Consider the following 21,625-nt stretch of genomic DNA (forward strand, 5'->3'; position numbering starts at 1 on the left):
TTTCTATCCCTCCTCGTCTTGGCAGTTCTGTGTCTGTGATTGGCCTTGAGTGAGAGGTTCCTGCCCTTTCCGTAGTGGCAGCATAGGATCGAGGGATAGGATTCTGCACCCAACACGGTTTCTTGCCCTAACCCCGTGTTAGAGGGTTTTGCTCAGTCCCTCCACCTGCAGGAACAGATATCTGCCTGTGTCCTGGAGGTTAGTTTCCTGCTTCTCATTCAGAGGCACATGGGTTATGTTTCTACTTCTCCCCCTGGAAGCAATGGAAATTTCCTGGTGCTCTGGGCCAATAGAGTTTGCTGCCCCAGGAGCTAAAGGCTTTTGCTTAGTGTGAGAGGAGGGTCTGGGAAGCAGGGTTAGATAGACGGCTCTTTCCCATCTCCTCCACACTTCATCTTTCTCATGAGCACCTGGTGAAGGCAGGTGGAAAAAGAGTTTTCCAGTGAGTGCAAACCCCACTGTACCTGGGGCTCCAGCTTTCCAGACTGACACATTAGACCACACGTAGCCTTTAAGAACTTACTGAAATCTTATCTGATTTCTTTCTGTCAACTTCCGTGAGGACGTGTCTTCCTCCTGTGCTCTGTCAAAAGCAAGAGTATCTGTGCTCCTTCTCTCTTTAGAGGGGCTGGTCCCTCTAGAGAATTCATTTCACTTGATTGCCTTCCAGAATCATTCTCTGATGGTCCTGGGAAGACTTATGATTTATTAAATTATCTGGCTTTTTCTCACTGGTAGAGTAAGAGAGGCAGTCTTTGCATATCCGAAGCAGAAGCCTGTCTGGGTCACTTAGAATGCTTCCCTGCATCACCCCAGAGAGCCCATTTATCTTGCATTGGAAGGGGCTGAGGCCCAGGCGGTGAATTGTCCAGTCTAGGGCAAAACCCAACCTAGAGCTTCTCTCCACTGACATGTAGCTACCTCTGTTTTGCCTTTTTCCTTTTTTTTTTTTAAACTGGGCTGTAGCTCTCCTGTATGTGATTCAGAGCACATTGACTCTTCTTCCCGAGAGGGAATGAAAAAGGGGCACAAAAGTGTAGAGATTATTTCCCTTTTGTGCATTAACAATATCAAAGATAATAAGCCTTGAAATTTAATGCATTCTAGAAGAACCAGTAGGTTTCTGGGTTTAGAGGATGATTATTTTCAAACTTCACCTTCCACATTTTTACTCTCAAAGGTAGTTGAGTGTTTTTCCCTTCTAAACTAACAGTGACTCAGTTCAAAGTGCTAGGATGATCTAAAGTAAATTCTGGATTTTACTGAAGTTTGAGGTCATCCGAAAGCTTTTTCTACATTGCTTACGTGTTCAATTCCTCTAATAAAATTTGCTTTCGAAATTCAGTATTTTCTACATTCCTTATGGAAGCTGAGACTTAAAAATAACTTCCACTCGGGCGAAGTGACCGAGCAAAGGTCACACAGCTCTTTATTGGCAGAGCTGAGACTGTAATGGGGGGCTCCTCTCTCTCTGATGGGGTGAAAGAGAATGTCAAAGCCATTATAAAAGGAGATACATCTTCCTAGAGAGTTACTTTACTCAGATTTTACTTTTCATAGGATGTGAAAGAGTAGTTCTTTTTATAGTAAAACACCAATATATTTTGAAGAAGAGTGGAAATGAATACTAATTCTTAAGGCAAAACATTAAATATTAAAAATCAAAACAAAAAAGCTGGAGACTCAGATACATGCTCATTCTCTACCAGAGGAGGGCCTGGGGAAGTAGGAGAGGCACTGCCTTCACCCCACTTTGTGCCCAGTGTGGGTAGCCTGCTCAAGTAATGTGATTGTTGGGAGTTGCAGCTAAGTTGGATTCCATCAGAACATTCCTTTTTTGTGAGTTCTGTGGCTGTTTTCCAAGTATGGAAAAACATGGAAAGTTAGCCAGTGTCCACTAGCAGCCACCATTCTCTTGCCTTCCTGCTACCAGTAAGCATGTTTTCAGTAACAGACTTCCCAGGCTTCCAGTTCAGGCTTGTGGTCCATGTTCAAACCCTGTCCAAGGAATGAAAAAGACCACATCGTTTTTACATCCCCACACAAGAACCATGGCACCATAACTCTGCCTTCCCCTCCCCTGCCCCCCTTCTCTGGCCCCCACATTATTAAGGTTACACATTGTCTCCTCTGGTCGCAGGATTTCGTCTTCAGAGGTGGTTTTGCATGTAACATAAAGCTAGTTCTTGCTATCAGAAGCTGGAGATGTGGGGACAAATCCAGTTCTGGCTGGTCACAAAGCTTTTTAGTATGTGTGCCAGTAAATTAACAACATAACGATAACAAGAGTCTATCACCAAATGATTGGCTTTGAAGGCCATTTGCACATTAACTTTAAAAAGAGGCTTGCCTGTGCATTTCCTCCCCCCTCTTCCCCACTTTGGCAAAGTCCCATTAATTTTGTTGAAGGTTTTATTTTCTGCTGAAAATGCAGGAAATTTAGACAACTCTCTTGGAACCCCCCCAAAACTAATACAAACAAGATACATATGCTTCTCTTAAGGAAACTAAAAATAAATGATTTGAAACTATTTAACTGTATAAATTCCCTCTTAAAAGGAAAAGGAAGTTTATATAATGAGGCAACTCTGAGTACTGTTGACAGGGTAAGATACTCCGGTAACTACCAGCTTGTCTGTTAGACATAAAATCACAGGTTAGCACAGAACGTGTATAGTGGTCATTACCAGCATGGGCAAAACCCAGCAGCAGCAGCTGAAAATGGGACCTTTTTTTTTTTTAAGGATATTTGTTTTAACATTTGAGATGTTCTATAACAAAATATGCTTTTCTTTTTCTTTTTTTTTTTTTTTTTTTTGAGAAGAAAGTCTGATCTGGGCTCTGGAATGGAAGCTGTATGTACTTTAAAAAAAAACAAAAAACCATGAATGAAAAAGACGTGATATTCTGCACATATTTTGCTGCTCCACCAGTGAGCCATCAGATTTTATCTCTGACAAAGCTAATTTTGACACAATACAGAGGAAACGTGGTTGGTTTTTAAAACACGTCTTTTTATAAAACCTTAAATTATTCCAGAAATGGAAGTCAGCTTTTCTATACAACTCCTCAAAGGGGCCAGTTTTGCAAATTAATGGAGGTGGTATCTGGGGCTTATTTAACACTAAGAAATGTGATTTCTACATTCTTCGTAGTTACAGTAATTGAATTAACTTACCAGCTTTGGAAAGGCATTTATCTTTTCGTTCTTATTATAATAATGTCTAAGATTAAAATGAGTTTTCTTCTTTCAGATACATTGTTTTAAAAAACACTCACATGGTACTTATTGTGTGTTACACACTATTTTAAGAGCTTTACAAATGGTACCTCATTTAATCTTCCTGGGAAAAAAATCAAATAGCAAACTTCTCTAAATACCATTTGAAATTCTGACACCCAAATGGTGATGTGATTAGATAACATTTAGGTCTGTTTAAATACTGAGATTTGGATGATTTTGTAGTTGTAAAGAAATGCTTATCAAATTCATGCTAATTTTTCATCTTTTTACACGGTAGTAATTACTACCCAACAATGCTTTTTAAAGATGAAGCATATAGGATTTCACTTAATCCGATTCTGTCATAGTAGCAACTTGAAGATTCAAATAAATTGTAAATTATGATTACTGGGATAGTTTTCCTTGGGAATTAAAATTAAGCAAAAGTTTGATAATAGATAATTAGATCTCTTAGAATCTTCATGCTGTGAAGAAGCTCTTGCTGCCCCAAAGAGACCACGTGCAGAAGAATGAAAGACCCTGGTCCCCAGCCCAGCTGTGCCCTCCACCCTTTTCCTCACAAGCCAGCACCAGCCTACCAGCCCTGCGAGCTGTCCTACCAGGAGATCCTCCCACCTCCAGCTGAGCATCCCAGTGACCTCGTGGAGCAGAGACCTGCTGGCCCATCAAGCCTAGCCCAGATGATTAGCAAGACAAAGGGTTATTGCTATTCTAAGCCGGGAAGCTTTGGAGTAGTTCCTTACACAGCAATAGCTAACTGATTTAAAAGTCACGAAACGTGGTGGTAGGAATAAATGGAAAGTACCAGCAATGACAAATATAAGTGAATCAGACTCACTTAGAATTCAGAAACTATCAGGTTAGAGCTACAAATTCTAAAACCTAGCCATATAGTTGCTTTGAACTATATATGTTTTCAGTAATACAGAAAGTTTGAAAATTAAAGGCCTGAAGGTTATACATATACCTGTCAAATGTTTTAAAAAAAAAAAAGGAAGATGGTATAGCAATATCAGTAAAATGTAAACTTTAATAAACAACATGGATTAAGAGACACAGTACATAATGACAAAAATGTTTTTTAAAAGATGACACTTGTGAACCTAGAGTCACTCTGAATATATGAATCACTTGGAAGAACTGATAAATCCTTTCCCGTTTTGGGAAATTTTGACATAACCATTCAGAAGTGATGAGTCTTTCGGACCATGAGTGTTAAACGGAATAAGTGTACGTGTGGGTGAGAGTGAGGGCAAGAGCCTTCCTCCCTTGTCAGCATACATGTGTTGTCATTGCTCTTTAAGCAGTGATCTAGCAACATTTATTAATAATACAAATCCACTATTTTTACCAGCTCCTGGAATCTGTCCCAGAGAAACAGAAGGACAGATCTACCAACATGCTTATTGCCTCCTTGCTCATAGAAATGAGGAAACAGAAATAAATTGGATGCCATAAACCAATAATGCGTTGCTATTCTTTTGCTTTTGAAATCAGTGTCTTTCAGAATGAATAAAAATAAAAATGTGGGAGAGGCAGCTGCAGTGCCAAGTGGAGGAGGGAAGCAGGCGAGCGTGAGCCGGGGCCAGGTGGGCACCGTGGCCGGGACCACCACCATGGCGGCGGTGAAGCTCAAGGTCCAGGGTCTTCAGCAGCAAGATGACGCAGAGGAGAGGGCAGAGCACCTGCGGCTGGAGGTGGAGGGGGAAAGGCGGGCCCGGGAGCAGGCTGAGGCCGAGGTGGCCTCCTTGAACCCTACAATCCAGCTGGTTGAAGAGGAGCTGGCCCACACCCAGGAGCCCCGGCCACAGCCCTGCAAAAGCTGGAGGAAGCAGAGAAAGCTGCTGATGAGAGCGAGAGGTGTGGAGGTTCTCGAGAGCTGAGCTGTAAGAGATGGAGAAAAGATGGAACGCCAGGAAATCCAACTCAAAGAGACCAAGCACGTTGCAGAAGAGGCCGATCGAAGTCTGAAGAGGTGGCTCAGAAGTTGGTGATTATAGAGGGGGACCCGGAACGCCCAGAGGAACGAGCTGAGCTGGCGGAGTCCCGCTGCTGGGAGGGGGATGAGCGGATCCCAGCGACGGACCAGAACCCGAGGGGTATGTGTGCTGCTGAGGAACAGCACTCTGAGAAGGAAGACAGCGGTGGGGAAGACGCAAAGATTCTCATGGTTAAACTCAAGGAGGCAGAGACCAGTGCTGAGTTTGCTGAGAGATGGGTAGCCAAGTGGGAGAAGACGATCGGTGATTTGGGAGATAAGCTGAAATGCATCGAAGAGGAGCACCTCCATACACAAAGGACGCTGGACCAGGCTCTGCTTGGTCTGAATGAGACTACGAGCACCCTAGGCCCGCCCTGCTGCTGCTCCTCCCTCTGACCCCCGCCCCCCCAGGCCCCCAGCCTGCGGGAAGCTGGCCTTGAAACCTAGAGCTAATCTTTAACAGGAAGGCTGCTTTCTCCTTTTGCTGCTTCTGCTATCCCAACCCATGTCTTTTTTGCCAGACTGTCTGCCTCTCCCTAGGGTTTCCAGCTGGGCTTGAGGATGAGCACCCTTGGGAACAATGTCTTAAGGGAATGCCAGCACCATGCTAAGTGTTTTTTTTTTTTTTTTAAGATTTTATTTTATTTATTTGACAGAGAGAGAGAGAGAATCACAAGTAGGCAGAGCAGCAGGCAGAGAGAGAGGGAGAAGCAGGCTCCCCGCTGAGCAGAGAGCCCGATGTGGGGCTCGATCCCAGGACCCTGAGATCATGACCTGAGCCGAAGGCAGAGGCTTAAACCCACTGAGCCACCCAGGTGCCCCCATGCTAAGTGTTTTTAAAAACGTGTTGTAATGTATACATTTTGTAATTATCTTTTTTGTTGTTGATGTAGCGACCATTTGTAAAACATTCCAGATAATTCCCCAGTTCTGAACCAGCAGTCTGACCTCTTCCTCACATTTGGAAAGTAACTTTTCAGCTTAATGCATACTGCCCTCACCACAGAGGAGGAGAAGCTTCAGGGGCCAACCTTACTGAGAGCCAGAGCCTGAAAGAGACCCAGGCTGGGAAGCGCCATTGCTCTGTCCAAAGTACCAGGCAAATTAGAAGAGTGATTCCAAGAGGAGTTGGCCCAAAAAGTGTGACTCAGGGTTTCAGCTTCAAGGTGTCTTTGAGCAACTTTATTTTCAATTTCTTTTTTCCATCAGAAGTGACCAAGGGTGGCTAGACTCCTGTTCAACACTGTAATGGCGCCACTCACTTTAGATCGGCTTGCCTAATTTCTCATGAGCTGTCTACTGTAATTCTGATCTTTGTGTCTCCATATTTCATGTGTTTTTCCTCCTCTGGCTGCCTTCAAGATTTCCTCTTTGTCTTTAGTTTTCATAGTTTAAGATGATGTGTTTATGTGTGTGTTTTTGTTTTGTTTTGTTTTGAGTGGATTTGGGAGATAGTCTCTGAGTTTCTTGGACCAGTGTTTGATTCTTTCATTATTTTAATGCTCAGCCATTACCTCTTCAAATAAATAAATAAAATCTTAAAAAAAAAAAAGACTCTGTTAAGTCCACTGTTGAACCATCTAGGTGTTCTTTACTGCTAATACCATGTATCTTTTAAATTCTAGCATTTACATTTGTCACTTTCTTACAGTTTTCAACTCCACTGAAATTCCCCATCGATCCAAACATATGTAGATTCATATATAGATTTTGTAAATCATAGTTCATTTAAATTTCTTGTTTGATATTTTTATTATCTTTGTAGCTCTGTCTGATACTGCCCATTTGTCTCTTGGATGTGGGTTATTTTTACCTGTTTGTCTCATACATTTTGGTTGAATGCTGGACATTATACTCTGTATATGCTGTATGGGCTGAGATAAATTGTGTGGGAATAAGCATAGCTTTTTATTTACTGGACCAGATAGTAAATATTTTTTACTCTGCAGGCCACAGTCTTTGAGTTGTACTTCATCTGTCACTACCAGATTAATTTTTCAATTAATATTTACATGGTATATATCATTTTCCATCCTTTTGTTTTCGACCTAACTATATTTGAAGTGAGTTTTATTTGAAATTTCTTACAGGTAGCATATATAGTTGCATCTTGTGTTTTTTATCTACTCTGCCAAAGTCTGCCATTTCGCTTTTTTCTGTTTGTTCCCTCTTTTTCATATGTCTGTCTTGTTTTTCTGCCTGCCCAAAAAACTTGAACAGTTTTTTAGAATTCCATTTTGATGTATGTGTAGTATTTTTGTGTGGATTTCTGTAGATTTGCTATAAAGAGTATGCATGCATGACTTGTCACAATCTAGTATTGTTGATGTTTAGCAATTCAAGAGTAGAAACCTTTTCTGTCTTTATATCCTTTTGCCCTCCCTGTTTTACAATATAATTGTCTTATATATTCCCTTATATATGTTGAGAACCACATCAGACAATGTCATAATTTTTTGCTACAACTTTGAAACATAATTTAGAAAACTCAAGAGGAAAAGGAAAGTCCATTGTATTTACCTGTATTTTTGCTCCTTCCATTGTTCTTTCTTCCAAGAGATTTGTTGATTGTTTTTGCCATCTTGTAACTGTTACTTGTTTAGATTCCCAAAGACTGTTGACTGAGGAAAAAGAGACAAAACAATAGGCAATTTATCTGTAAATAGAAAGGTTGAAATGACAGTGTAGAGAAGTGAGGTCATGTTCTGAATTAGGCACTTTTCTTGGACTTGGTAAGACCCAACCACCACTTTGCACTGTGGAAGTCTCATGATTTAGGGTGATGCTACAATGAGAAGGCCAGTAAGGATCTAGTAAGGGAGGGGAAGGAAGCCCCAAATTTCCTTCCAGATTGGCAAGTCTATATATTAGTATGTTCAGTTCCTAATTGAGACCATCTGAATTCAAAGGATTTTTACTCAAATACTTTATTAAGTGATAAACCTAATTCTGAAGATTCTTGACAAAAGTCACCTGGACAGGTTCTTTTGCATTATCTTTTCAATGTTATAATTTTTTTTAACATTTTATTTATTTGTCAGAGAGCACAAACTAGAGGAGCGGCAGGCAGAGGGAGAAGCAGGTCCCCCTCCTGAGCAGGGAGCCCCCATATGGGACTCCATCCCAGAATCCTGGGATCATGACCTGAGCCTGAAGGCAGACAGTTAACCAGCTGAGCCACCCAAGTGCCCCTAAAGTTTCAATTTTAAAGCAGTTACTCTCGTTTTGATTAATTCTGTGTTAAGGAGAAAAACACTGTGCGTGTGGCTTTTCTTTCTTTATTAGGCACAAGACTTGAATGTCATCGAAGAAGTGATTCGAATGATGTTAGAGATCATCAATTCCTGCCTGACAAATTCTCTTCACCACAATCCAAACTTGGTGTATGCACTGCTTTACAAACGAGATCTCTTTGAACAGTTTCGAACGCATCCTTCATTTCAGGATATAATGCAGAATATCGATCTGGTAAGTGTAAATGGAGACATTATGATTCTTTTTTAAGTATCAAAGCAGCAAAAGTTGAAGAAACCTTGCCAAAAACTACGAAAGTTAAAATCCTTTCTTTGAACATAAAGTGTATATTTGTAGTTTTTTCTGCCATAGTAATTATTGTATTCTGTCTGTGTATATTATACACACACACACATATATTTAATAGAATTGAGATCATTCTTTATATAGTTCTGTATTCTGCCATTTTTACTTAGCATTTAGATCATCAGCATTTTTCTGTGGTATCATCAATTCTTTGAAAATCTCCCATTTTAATATCTGTATAACCTGTATTATGGATGTCCCAAAAGATTACTTATTTATTTTTAAAGATTTTATTTATGTATTTGACAGAGATCACAAGTAGGCAGAGAGGCAGGTGGGGGGAGGGGGGCGGGGGGAAGCAGGCTCCCTGCCAAGCAGAGAGCCTGATGCAGGGCTCGATCCCAGGACCCTGAGACCATGACCTGAGCCGAAGGCAAAGTCTTAGCCCACTGAGCCACCCAGGCACCCCTCAAAAGAATATTTAACCATTATCCCATTATTACTCATTTTGGGTGTTTCACTTACTTTATGTTACTTCATAATTTATGAACAGTTTGTAAATAAATCTTATCTCAACTTATTTTTCAGTTACATTTTTGGCATAGTTTTAGGACTAGAATTATACTAATTTTTGTCACGGTATCTGTATTTTTAAGACTCAACACATGCTGCCAGATTGCTTTCCAGAAACACTGGGCAGTTTATGCACCTGTAAAACATCTTATATTTCCACACCTGATTTATGAGAGGGCCTGTCCCACTACGTACACTCTTGCAGCTTTGAGTATTATACTTATTTTAGTATTTGTCTTTTTATACCAAAACCGGCATTTCATTATAATTTTGGCTAATTTCTTTTCTACTATGGTAGAATATTTTTCACAGGTCTGTAGACTTTTACTTTCTATCTTTTCTAAAGGTATTTTTGCTAAATTTTCTGTTGTTGTATTAGTGTTTTCTAATTCAGTTTGATTCAACAACTATTTTTTTCCTCACAGATTAATCTCTTTCATTAGGATACTAGAGAAAAACTTAAAGAAAATGGCAAAAAATATATTCAGTAATTTGTCAAGCAAACCAAATACCATGAACAGGTAGCATTCAACTCTGGAAAACAACTAACATTTCTTATTGGTAATTTATTTATTGTAGTAGAGCAAATGAGTAGGAAAAAAAAAATCATCCATATATAATAGGATCATCTTACTAAATGCTAATGCTTACTAAATGCTGGGGTCTCAGTGGGTTAAAGCCTCTGCCTTCGGCTCAGGTCATGATCCCAGAGTCCTGGGATCGGATCAAGCCCCGCATCGGGCTCTCTGCTCAGCAGGGAGCCTGCTTGCCCCCCGCCCTCTGCCTGCTTCTCTGCCTACTTGTGATCTCCGCCTGAAAAATAAATAAATAAATAAATAAATCTTAAATGCTGAAGATATTGTATGAAAACAGTTCTGAGGAAAACTATATGTAGGATATTTCTATTTTTTCCTTTTGTTTAATTCCAGTGTAACTGATGTATCGCATTGTATTAGTTTGAGCTGTACAATACAGTGACTCAGCAGTTCTGTGCATTACTCAGTGCTCATCAGGATAAGTGTACTCTTAATCTCCTTCACCCGTTTCACCCATCCTCCCACCCATCTCTCCTCTGGTAACCGTCTGTTCTCTATAGTTAAAAGTCTGTTTTTTGGTTTGTCTCTTTTTTTCTTTGTTTTGTTTCTTAAATTCCACGGATGAGTGAAGTCATATGGTTTTTCTTTCTCTGACGTATTTCATTAGCATTATACCCTCTAGATCCATCCATGTGGTCGCAAATGGCAAGATGTCATTCTTTTTATGGCTGAATAATATTCCATTGTGTGTCTGTACCACATCTTCTTTATCCACTCATCAATCAGTGGACACTTAGATTGCTTCCATAATTTGGCTATTGTAAATAATGCTGCTTTAAACATGGGGGTGCATATGTCTTTTTGAATTCATGTTTTCATGATTCCACAATCATTCCTTGAGTAACTAATAATGATTCACAGTACCAGGCACAAGAGTAAACCCAAGAGCCAACATCCTTGGCCTTGTGTTACTCATATTCAGGAAGACATTCAATCATTGTATGCTCACACAGGTAGAAATATGCAAGTTCGGTCGTAAGTAAGCATATGCACATACCTCTTTCTTGGATGGACACCCAGAAGTGGAATTCCTGGGCAGTGGGTATGATGCCAGACTGTTTAATGTGGGGTCCTACCATTTGACTGTCCGACCAGTGGTGTGTGAGAGGTTCTGTTACTTCCCATGAACACTTAGTTTTGTCAGTTTTGTGATGGCATCTCATTATAGTTTCCATCTATAGTTTCTTGATTCCCATTGAGGATGAATATTCCCCCGCCCCCCAATTTGGATTTCCTCTTTTGTGAGTTTCCATTCAAGTCCTTTTCCAGTTTTTCTGTTGTTTATTTTCTTGCAGATACTTGATGTGCTCTGGATTCTAGGCAAATTTCTCGATTATGTGTTACAGACATCTAGTCTCTCATACAGCCTCAGACTTCCAGACATAACTCTAAACTCCTCTCAAAATGGTCAAGCAGACCCAATAAAATTTTCATTTCTATCCTTTTCTTGGAGACCTGCTTCCTGCTTTTTGCCCCAGCCATGTTGTGCTCTGGTTCTCATGCCCAGCTGTGGCATCTTCTTGGGAATTTCCTTCACTTGGCTCTTCTGATTGACATCGGCCGCTCTGTCTTCCTCTTTCTTGGTTTACTGCTCTGTGTTGGTGGGAGCATAGACCACGTAGTAGCTTTCTGGGAAAAGGGTGTGAATGAGGTATATTTCATTTTAATTTTCAATTTATAGATAAACCAGCTTAGAAAGATTTTTACTTGCTCACAGTCACACATTCAGAAAGTCATAGAGCCAGGACTCAGACCAGGCAGTTTGATGACAAAGCCCATGCTCGTGTTTGTAATCATCAGGCCTAACTACTGTACCCCTTCGCTAAATGTTCCCACAGTTTCTCACTCACTGCCTGAAAACATCTAGCCATATCCACAAACCTGGAGACTTCACAGTTCTCTTTCTCTCTCTCAAAATCACTTCTGATGTCAAATCAGTCTTTATTCCCCCAATGATAGAACTGAGGATCCTTCTTAGTAACAAGGTGATTAACAGTTGACATCCTTAAAAACATCTCAGAAAGACCATTATTCGTTTTTGAAAAGGCACACGAGAACCATGGAAAGGGTTTACACTACCCCCATTCAAAACTTAGTCTCCTTTGAAAGACGTGAAGATCAAGGTGCAGGTGAGGAAAAGAAGGGACCTCACTGCGTATCACACGGTGGATGACCATGTGGAAATGGAAGCAGGGTGTTAATTGGACTTACATCCAGGGTTCACTTTCCTGTGGCTGACAGAAGAATGGGCCACTTATACTCCCATGTATTCAGCAGAAAGGGCCTCTTATGGTAAACATTTGGCCATATGCTGTTACGCGCTTCTTTAAACTACACAAATAAATGCCTGAATGTTGTTGAGCACCTGCTAAGTGCTAGGAATGAGGCTAAGTACTTTCATATACATTATCTCTTTTTTTTCTTCTCCTTTTTTTTTTTTTTTAATTCCTCTTAAACCAGTAAACAGTAAACTAGGTTTGATTATCCCACTTAGTGGATAAGAAAACCAGGATGTTGAGTGACAGTTTCTCAGGTGATTTTTACACAAATCCCAGCCTAAGAATCATTGTCTTAAATGATGATTACATATTCGAGTAGGTCCTGATTGTAGATAATTTGCATATACAGTATCTCATGTGACCCCTAAAACAGGGAGGCCCGGCAGGGCTTAAGAGGAAAAATTGTTGGCCCAAGGTCACTTAGCCGGTAAGTCACTCAGCCGGGCCTTGAAGCCAGATTAGAAACTCCATGCTTACAGTGTGCACTTAGATAAACCTAAAGTAAAATTTCAAATGGTCAGGTTGTCCAACAGTTTTTTGTTGAATACTGCCATCCAAAATAGTGCAGGCACAATGGAAGTTCATTCAAAAAGTTGTTTAAACTCTTTTGCATATTTTGAAAAGAATGCCATGTCAGAGCTGTAAATAGCATCTCTACTTTTTGCTTCTTTCAGCACTTTGCCTTCCCCTTCCCTGCCCTAAATGCCCCTGAAATTTGGCTCCAGCAAGCCTTTGCTATATCTTTTTTCATGGAGTTAACCTTGAAAAGTATTGGTAAAAGAGAATCTGAATTACTGTTATTTTTAGCTGACAAGGAGTTCAGAGTTGATATTTTTCATTAAGACAGTCAGCAGTGTTGAATATCTGAGACAGGAGGCACTAACCTTGGAGCACTTTCAACTTCCGCAGATCCTTCCAACATGTTTTCCAAATGACCAGATATCTATGAGCCACTGCTGTATATCCCTCCCATCTAACCCATAGGTGATATGATCTGGGTGAATTAAGGAACAGGACAATAGAATTGTGACACCAAATGAGAGAAGATGTGAAAGGAATTTCATAGCTGAATATAAGTAAAGAGCAGAGGCAATTAATAGTAACATGTGCAGTGTGTTAAAGGCAAGAACTGTTCTTATCTCTGGGCAGTGTAAAAGTCATGTTAGATTTTGTGTATTTCCGAACCCGACCGTCCTTACTGAGCTCCAGACAAGTGCGTCCAGTTGCCTACCTGACAATCCCACAAATGTTGAAGAAGGTTCGATCAGAATTCCTTATTTTCTTCAAAAAGTCAAACAAAATGAATCAGCTCTTCCTTGTGCAGTCTTCCTTATCTCAGTAAATGACATCAACATCGACCAAGTTTCTTGAGCCCCCCCCCAAAAAAAAAGAAGAGGAATGAGTGCTGGTCGGAGTAGGGGTGGGGAATTGCAGGTCCAAAGAGCGTAGTCAGAGAAAGTCTCTCCAAGAAGGTGCATCTGAGCTAAGACTTGAAGGAGGTAGAGAGTGAGCCGCACAGATAATCTAGGGTCAGAGTCTGCCAGGCAAAGAGAACCATAGGGGTGGGGTGGGGGCATGTCTGTGTCTCCCTCAGGAGCAAGAGGTAAACCTACTTACTGACCATTGTAAAAGATTTGGGTTCCCTAAGCTCAGAGTTCTCTTCCTATATTATAACCCACTACATGTGAGGGAGTCACCCATCCCTCATCAAACCACTTTTATGCAAATTGGGGCTTGGAGAACCCATTAAAAAAAATGCTAATGTTCTGGTCGCTGCTATTGTTTGACAAACAGCTGTCCTTCATCACTGACCCAGAAATCTCCATATCCTTCCAGGATCCACAAAACTGACTTGTTCACTTGCAAGTAGGGCAAAATTCTTGAGTTCTTGACAACGTGAAATGCTATGGTATTATTTGAAGGTAGACTGATAAATGCAAGATGGCTGTTATAAACTCTAGGCCAACCACCAAAAAAAAAAAAAAAAGAGTGAGAGAGAGAGAACTGGTATGCCCAAGATAGAGATAAAATGGAATTATAAATTATATTTAATCCAAAGGCAGGTGGAAAAAGCAGACTAAATAATAGTGGAACAAAGAAAAATGACAAGCAGTGTGGGAGATTTAAATCCAGTCATGTCAACAATCCCATTAATGCCTCAATTAAAAGAGATTTTCAGATTGGATAAAAGATAAAATCTATGTTCTCTCTCTGTAAGAAACTTACTGTAAATAGAGCTAGGTAGGTTAAAAGTCAAAGGCTGAAAGAAGTTTTATCATGTAAGCACTAATTAAAAGAGAGCTGGAGTTAGTATACAATCAGCTATGTAGACCTCATTAAAAGAAGCATTGCCAGAGATAAAGAGGGACAACCGTGTGATGATAAAGGGGTCAGTTTAGCAAGGAGACATAACAGTCTTAGATATGGATGCACCTAACAACAGAGCTTTCAAAATATGCAAAAAAACTGATAGATTTGCAAGAAGGAATTAGCAAATCCATAATTTTTTTTTTATTTTATTTATTTATTTGAGAGAGAGAGATGACAAGTAGGCAGAGAGGCAGGCAGAGAGAGAGGGGGAAGCAGGCTCCCCGCTGAGCAGAGAGCCTGATGTGGGGCTCGATCCCAGGACCCTGAGATCATGACCTGGGCCGAAGGCAGAGGCCTAACCCACTGAGCCACCCAAGCGCCCCAACAAATCCATAATTTTAATTGGAGAAGTCAACACTTCTTCCTCAGTAAGTGATACAATAAATAGAAAATTAGTAACAATATAGAAGACCCAAACAATACTACCGACTTGATTTAATTGACATTTATAAAACATTGTACCCATCATCATCATGGAACAGTCCCTAGGATAGACCATATACAGGACCATAAAACAAACCTCAACAAATTTAAAAGATTTAAAATCATAATAGAGTATGTTCTTTGACCACAATGAAATTAAACTAGAAATCAGTAAGAGATATATCTGGAAAATACCCCCAGATATTTGGAAAGTAAACAGTACACCTGTACATCAAAGAGAGGAGGCCAAAGGTAAACAGAACATATTTTTTTTTTTAAGATTTTATTTATTGGGGCACCTGTGGCTCAGTGGGTTAAAGCCTCTGCCTTCGGCACGGGTCATGATCTCAGGGTCCTGGGATTGAGCCCCGCATCAGGCTCTCTGCTCAGCGAGGAGCCTGCTTCCTCCTCCCTCCCTCTCTCTCTCTGCCTGCCTCTCTGCCTACTTGTGATCTCTGTCTGTCAAATAAATAAATAAAATCTTTTAAAAAAAAGATTTTATTTATTTATTTGAGAGAGAAGGAGAATGGGAGAGAGAACATGAGGGAGAGGTCAGAGGGAGAAGCAGATTCCCTGCTGAGCAGGGAGCCTGATGTGGGACTAGATCCTGGGACTCCAGGATCATGGCCTGAGCCATAGGTAATTGCTTAACCAAGTGAGCCACCCAGGTGCCCTAAAGAGAACATATTTTAAACTTAGCAATACAGTGGCTAACTGAATATGAAAAAAAAGAACATGAACATGAAAAAAAAAGTTCAAAAAATTCAAAACTAAAAAAATAAAGATAGAAGGAAACAGCAAAAATGATAAAGTTAGTAAAAAAGAAAATGAAAAATATCAAAATTTGTGGAATACAGCTAAAGGGAAATTTATAGTATTAAGTGCTTCTATTAGAAAAGAAGAAAGGTCTTAATAAGATTCCACATTAAGAAACTTCAAAGAGTAAATTAAATCCAAAGCAAGAAAAAGGTAGGAAGTAATGAAAGAACAAAAAATCAGTGAAATTAAAAAAGAAAAGACAATCAGTGTTAGCAAAAGCTGGTTATTTGGGAGGGAAAAAAACCTTAACACTATAAAACTGATAAATCTGTAGCAAAATTAATCCCAGAAGAAGAAAGAAAACACAGATTACCAGTGACAGGAATGATAGCAGGAACATTGAAAGGATAATAAGGTAATATTATGAATAAGTTTCTGGCAATAAATTTGATGACTTAGATCAAATGGACAGATTCCTTGAAAGGCACAAACTTTCAGAGCTTACTCATGAAAAAAAGATAATCTGAATAGTTCTATATCTTTAAACGATACTGAATTATTAGTATTTAAAATTTTTCCAACAAAGAAAACTCCGAGCCTGGATGTCTTCACCCTTGGATTCTTCCAAATTTTAAGAAAGAAATATTACTATTTCAATACAAACTCCTCCAGATAATACAAAAAGAGGACATACTTCCCAACTCATTTTATGGGGACGTTATTATCCTAATGCTACTCGTAGATAAAGACCTTACAAGTAAAGAAAATTACAAGTCAGTATCACTCATAAATAGAAACACAAAAAATCCTCAGCAAAATAGCAAATCAAATCTTGCAGTGTTATCAGAAGAATAATGCAACATGCTCAGTTATCATGCATCCCAGGAATTCAAGGCTGATGTACTTCACAAAATTAAACGGCTAAAGGATAAAAACCAGACAATCATCCCAATACATGCAGAAAAAACATTTGTCAAAATTCAGCATTCTTTCATGAGAAAAGAAAACTTTGCAAACTATGAAAACTTCCCCAACACTGTACTGTTTAAATTTTCTGGAAATAATAAAATACAAATTGTTTTTGAAAGAGGAAGGTAATACATAAACTCACCAAGTAAAAATAGAAGAGTTTTGGGACACCTGGGTGGCTCAGTCGATTAAGCGGCTGCCTTTGGCTCAGGTCATGATCCCAGGGTCCTGGGATCGAGCCCCACATTGGGCTCCTTGCTCAGCGGAGAGCCTGCTTCTCCCTCTCCCTCTGCATCTGCTCATGTGGGTGCTCTCTCTCTCTCTTTCTCTCTCTCCCTCCCTCTCTGTCAAATAAATAAAATCTTTTAAAAAAAAAAAATAGAAGAGTTTTAAATTGACCCTCAGTAATGCATTAAACTGATAATGATCATGTTGGTTTTAACCAGCAGACTTTCCTGGAATTTACTTTCAGTAGATCACACTTGCTACTCCTGTCTGGTTTGATTTATTCTTAAGTTTCACATGTATTATAAGTGTTTCCTATGTGGTAGGTAGGGCAACTTTTTCATTTTATAAGTGAAGATACTGAGATATACACCCAATGATAATGACATTTTATGAACCCTTTCCATGTGCCAGGCATTGTTCTTTGCACTTTGAAGGTATTAACTTATTTAATTCTAACAGTATCCATCCATGAGGCAGGCACTCTATCTTTCCTCACTTATAGATGAGGAAACTGAGGCATAAAAAAGTTAAATAACCTGTCTACGTTCATAAGCAGAGCTGGGAATTAAACCTAAGCCTCTGACACCTGGTAGGTGCTCTAGACCCTGAGTTCTACAAGTCAGGTAGCTTGTCAGTATCAGAGACAGGACCCCAACTATGCCTTCTGACTTTGTGCACTTCACAGTCGTTTGAAGTTGTACACAGTACCATGATGTCTAATCTGTTTAATTATGCCTATTTAATCTGCTTCTTGTCCTCCCAATTACATTGCATCTTTCTTGAAAATGTCTGTTTTCTTTGTAAATCTTCTGGAGATCTCTCCCACTGAATAGGTTGTTAACACATGTATTGATTAAGACACAAAAACTTGAGGAAAACCCAGGATCAATGAGAAAACATATGGATTTCACTTTTAAAAACATTTTTATTATCTTTTATAGAAGAGAAGAAAATGGCTTAGCTCTCTACTTTTACCTTTTGGAAGAGTGACCATTTAGCAAGCAAGAATGCCTAATACATACCCTCATCTGCCCTACAAAAGCTTCTCGTTTTTTTTTTTTAACTTCTCATTTCTATAAATCTGTGTTCTAGTGATCACTCACTGGTTTCATAATAAGTGGTTGTTAAATGTGATTTTGACATTACTCAAAGGGTACAGCTGATTAATCAGAACATGACCTTGGATAATTACTGTGCACAACTAATAGTGTAATTGAAGGTAATGTGCTCTACTTAGATTTTAGGAATTGTGGCCAAATATGGTGGGTGGAGGGAAGCTGTGTAACACCCACGGAGAAGAAACTTCCTCTGAAAAGGTTGCCTTTAAATTGCACTGACATATCATTCATTCCCATTTTGCTAAAGGTTTCACTCTCAGTTTTTTCTATTATTAACTGTAACTTCTGCAAACATTTTCAGAGGGGAAAAAGTTCATCAATCTTAACAATTTTAATGGTTCCTATGAAAGTAGGTAAAAGCCACCTAACTATTAAAATCATCATCACTAAATACACTGTTGTCTGCAAAAATTCTAACTGGGTGATAGGAATTACAAGTTGTATCTTTGAATGAATTCATTTCACATTCTTTGTTAATGGTGCAGCCTGACTCCAAATGAAATTTGGGGCTACGCAACTTAAACCTTTCATCTCGAATATTTTCCATGAAGAAAACGAAGCCTTTTGTTACTCAAGAATTGCTGGAGACAACATGGTAAAGTGAGAAGGAACATCCAAGTACCAGTCCCACTTCGGACACTTACCTGGTTGACTTGGGTCAAGCAACTCGCTCTCTCATCCCGGAGAGTCTGTAGGACAGAGCTTTCATCAGCTTGTTGGATTGTGACGAGAATTAATTAATAGAGGAGCTCTCCGGCTATAGTAAACATGCAGTAGCTGTCCGTTCCCTTTGCTTTCGATGCATAAATTTACTTTTCTCCTGGAAGTTGGTAGTTTTATCATTTTTTAAAGTAGTGTGCATCCAAATGCAAGAACTGAATATCCGCCTAAGACATACAAATGAGAGCCAGTTTGAAAACAGGAACTTATTTAGAGAGGGAGTCTCTTGCCTGCTCCACGGCTCTCCCACTGGGAACACGAGTTCCTTGAGGCTTAGAGGCAAGTCTGTGTAGACCACAGAGTGAACCAAAGTAGATTCCCATTGCATCACTTGCTGCTTTGATGATGCGACGTGTCCGTACTCTCTCATGGTGGCCTGAGGTACCCATGCTTGAGCGCTGTGCCGTCTGCCTAGCTTTGATTGTACACATTTTGTTATCTCCATCCAGAATCTCCAAAGTGGATGGGTACACACACCCCAGAGGTCGCAGCCACCATCCACTGAAGCCTGGGAAGATAGTATCAGAGCTTTCCTTTCTTCATCTAAAAATAAACACATGGAGTTTTCCTCATTCTTAGTATTAGCACGGACAACCTGCCAGGCTTCAGCCGTGCCAGCTGCCAACAGTATCCCCAGGAGGAGAGGGGGGTTCTCAGCTTGGAAGGCTTGGCTGGTGCTCTCACCTATCACTCACTTACAGGTCCTTGTAATGTATGTTATTGATGGTTATAATATCTAGATTTAACTAAATAAACCCTCTAAAGGGAGGGTGGGTATGGTTCCTGCAAAAGAACCACAAATCAAAGGCAGTACAATATAAGTACACGTGTCAAGAAGGAAATGGCTGAGCTGATGTCCCCCTCATCCTAGAACAGGCGCTACGTTACAGGGTAGAAGCAGCAATGAACCAGCCTCATCTCACCAGAGCCGGATGCACAGAAATTACCAGGCAGCATGTTTGCGTTACAGATTTGGACTTACTATGATAAACAGTGTCCTTACTGTGACCAGTACTGTGTTTGCTGCTGATAATGTGAAGCCTTCAGGATTAGTAAGGCACAGGATAGCTAATCGTCCAGATTAGTTTTAATGATCATACTTTAATGAGTATTAAAAAACTATTTTGTTTTTACAGTTAGGTAATCTCTTTACACTAGTGTTTATCTTTTACATATAAAACAGAAAACCTATACATGAAAATGTATAATTTTTAACAGAACATTTTTATATTTTTGCGTGTCTGACTATAAATACTTAAGTTACTCTCTTGAATAAAAAGAAAAAGACATATAGTCTTCTTGATTTATTAGCATCGTGATCTTAAAATGATTTCCTCAAAAAAATAATGACATTCTTTTCACTTTGAGGGACAGATATTAAAGGACAGTGTTACATTGAGAATGCTCCTGTGTTACCAGCATCCGGCTGCGCTGGGGCACAAAACGAGAAGTCCTAGCTTGCTGTTCATTATCGCGTTGCTCAGGGAGAAGAGTGCAGTGAATAAATTAAATTCATAAACAATCCCCTGAACATCATTTTCACCATTAGCTTCAATTCCTTTCTCATTTAAGCCTTTTTTTTTTTTTTTGAGAGTTACTAGTAAGCCTCAAAATTGACGGGTTTAAAGCTGTAGCATTCTCTTCCCACCTTCTGAGGGGGGCTGCCCTCTCACTGAAGTCTGGCTAAGGAAGGGCGAGGCCGCAGGCAGAAAGAGCCGGGCTCGGGAGGCTTGCCGCAGCCACAGTGGGGGGCATCAGCCCGGAGGGCTCCGAGGCCGGCTCTGACGCAGTCCTCGACCCCTTCAGACAGGACAGCGCGGAGGAGAGCTCGTGAAGTCAAGCCGGGTCACCCTGGGAAGTGGGACCTCCATGGGAGCAGGGCGCCTCCTAAAAACACAGCTGGTACAACTACTTGTTCATAAACGAACCCTTTGCATTCCAGGTGATCACCTTCTTCAGCTCACGACTGCTGCAGGCGGGGGCTGAGCTGTCGGTGGAGCGGGTCCTGGAAATCATCAAGCAGGGGGCTGTCGCGCTGCCCAAAGACCGGCTGAAGGTAAGACTGGAGAAGGAACCTCGCCCTGGGGTATCACTTGGGCTGAGCGTTTGTGTCTGAGCAGACGCTGGGCAGAGGCGTCCCACTTTCTAGTACTGGCGCTAGGAAAGGCTCTTTAAGCACTTCGTCCTCTCCTCCATGCTGGCACACAGAACAGCGATGCAGAGGAGTCTGACAGTCTTGCCAAAGGAGGACTAACACCTTCATATACTGTGAGTAAGCCATATACTGGGAATAAAGAAGCACCGTATGTTTTTTGACCCAGTGAAATAATTCGGTCTTGTAAGTATCAAGCATTGATGGGAAGGCCCCACTGGTGGTGGGGATGCTGACTGCCACCGCTGGCCCACATGTGGTGTGTCCTCAGGGCCCCGTGGAGCTGCAAGCGGCTCAGTTATGAACTCCTTCCATCCGCACGAGCCTTACAGGTAGGTAGTGTTTGGCCCTAACTTTTCAGATGCACAGAGAGGTTAATGACTTCCCGAAAACCACACAACTAGAAAAGTGTGGAACTGGGAGATTTGTGCTCAGGCAGTCTGGCTCCAAAGTCCACACTCCGAGTCCCCACGACATTCACTGCCTGCCTGCATGTAGCTCTGGAAAGAGAAGCATTTCTTGCATAGGTAGGGGAACTATTGTATCTTAAGAAGGCACTTCCGGGGCACCTGGGTAGCTCAGTTGGTTAAGCATCTGCCTTCAGCTCAGGTCATGATTCCAGCCAGGGTCCTGGGATCGAATCCCACGTCAGTCTCCCTGCTCAGTGGGAAGC

At 40.6% G+C, this 21,625-nt stretch overlaps 1 protein-coding gene and 1 pseudogene across 2 annotated transcripts in view; both read left to right on the plus strand.

Annotated features, from left to right (window-relative positions):
- DYM (dymeclin) overlaps positions 1–21,625 on the plus strand; it is a 334,108-nt gene that overhangs the window by 260,237 nt on the left and 52,246 nt on the right. Inside the window, exons 15-16 of the mRNA XM_080821087.1 lie at positions 8,511–8,693; positions 20,743–20,856. Of these exons, the coding sequence (XP_080677213.1) occupies positions 8,511–8,693; positions 20,743–20,856 (297 nt within the window). The remainder of the gene's footprint in view (positions 1–8,510; positions 8,694–20,742; positions 20,857–21,625) is intronic.
- On the plus strand, positions 4,753–5,621 carry LOC308353925 (tropomyosin-like; annotated as a pseudogene). Its single transcript has one exon. The product of its transcript is annotated as a tropomyosin-like (transcript).

The sequence above is a fragment of the Martes martes genome, assembly GCF_963455335.1.
Source record: "Martes martes genome assembly, chromosome: 13".
Classification (NCBI taxonomy): domain Eukaryota; kingdom Metazoa; phylum Chordata; class Mammalia; order Carnivora; family Mustelidae; genus Martes; species Martes martes.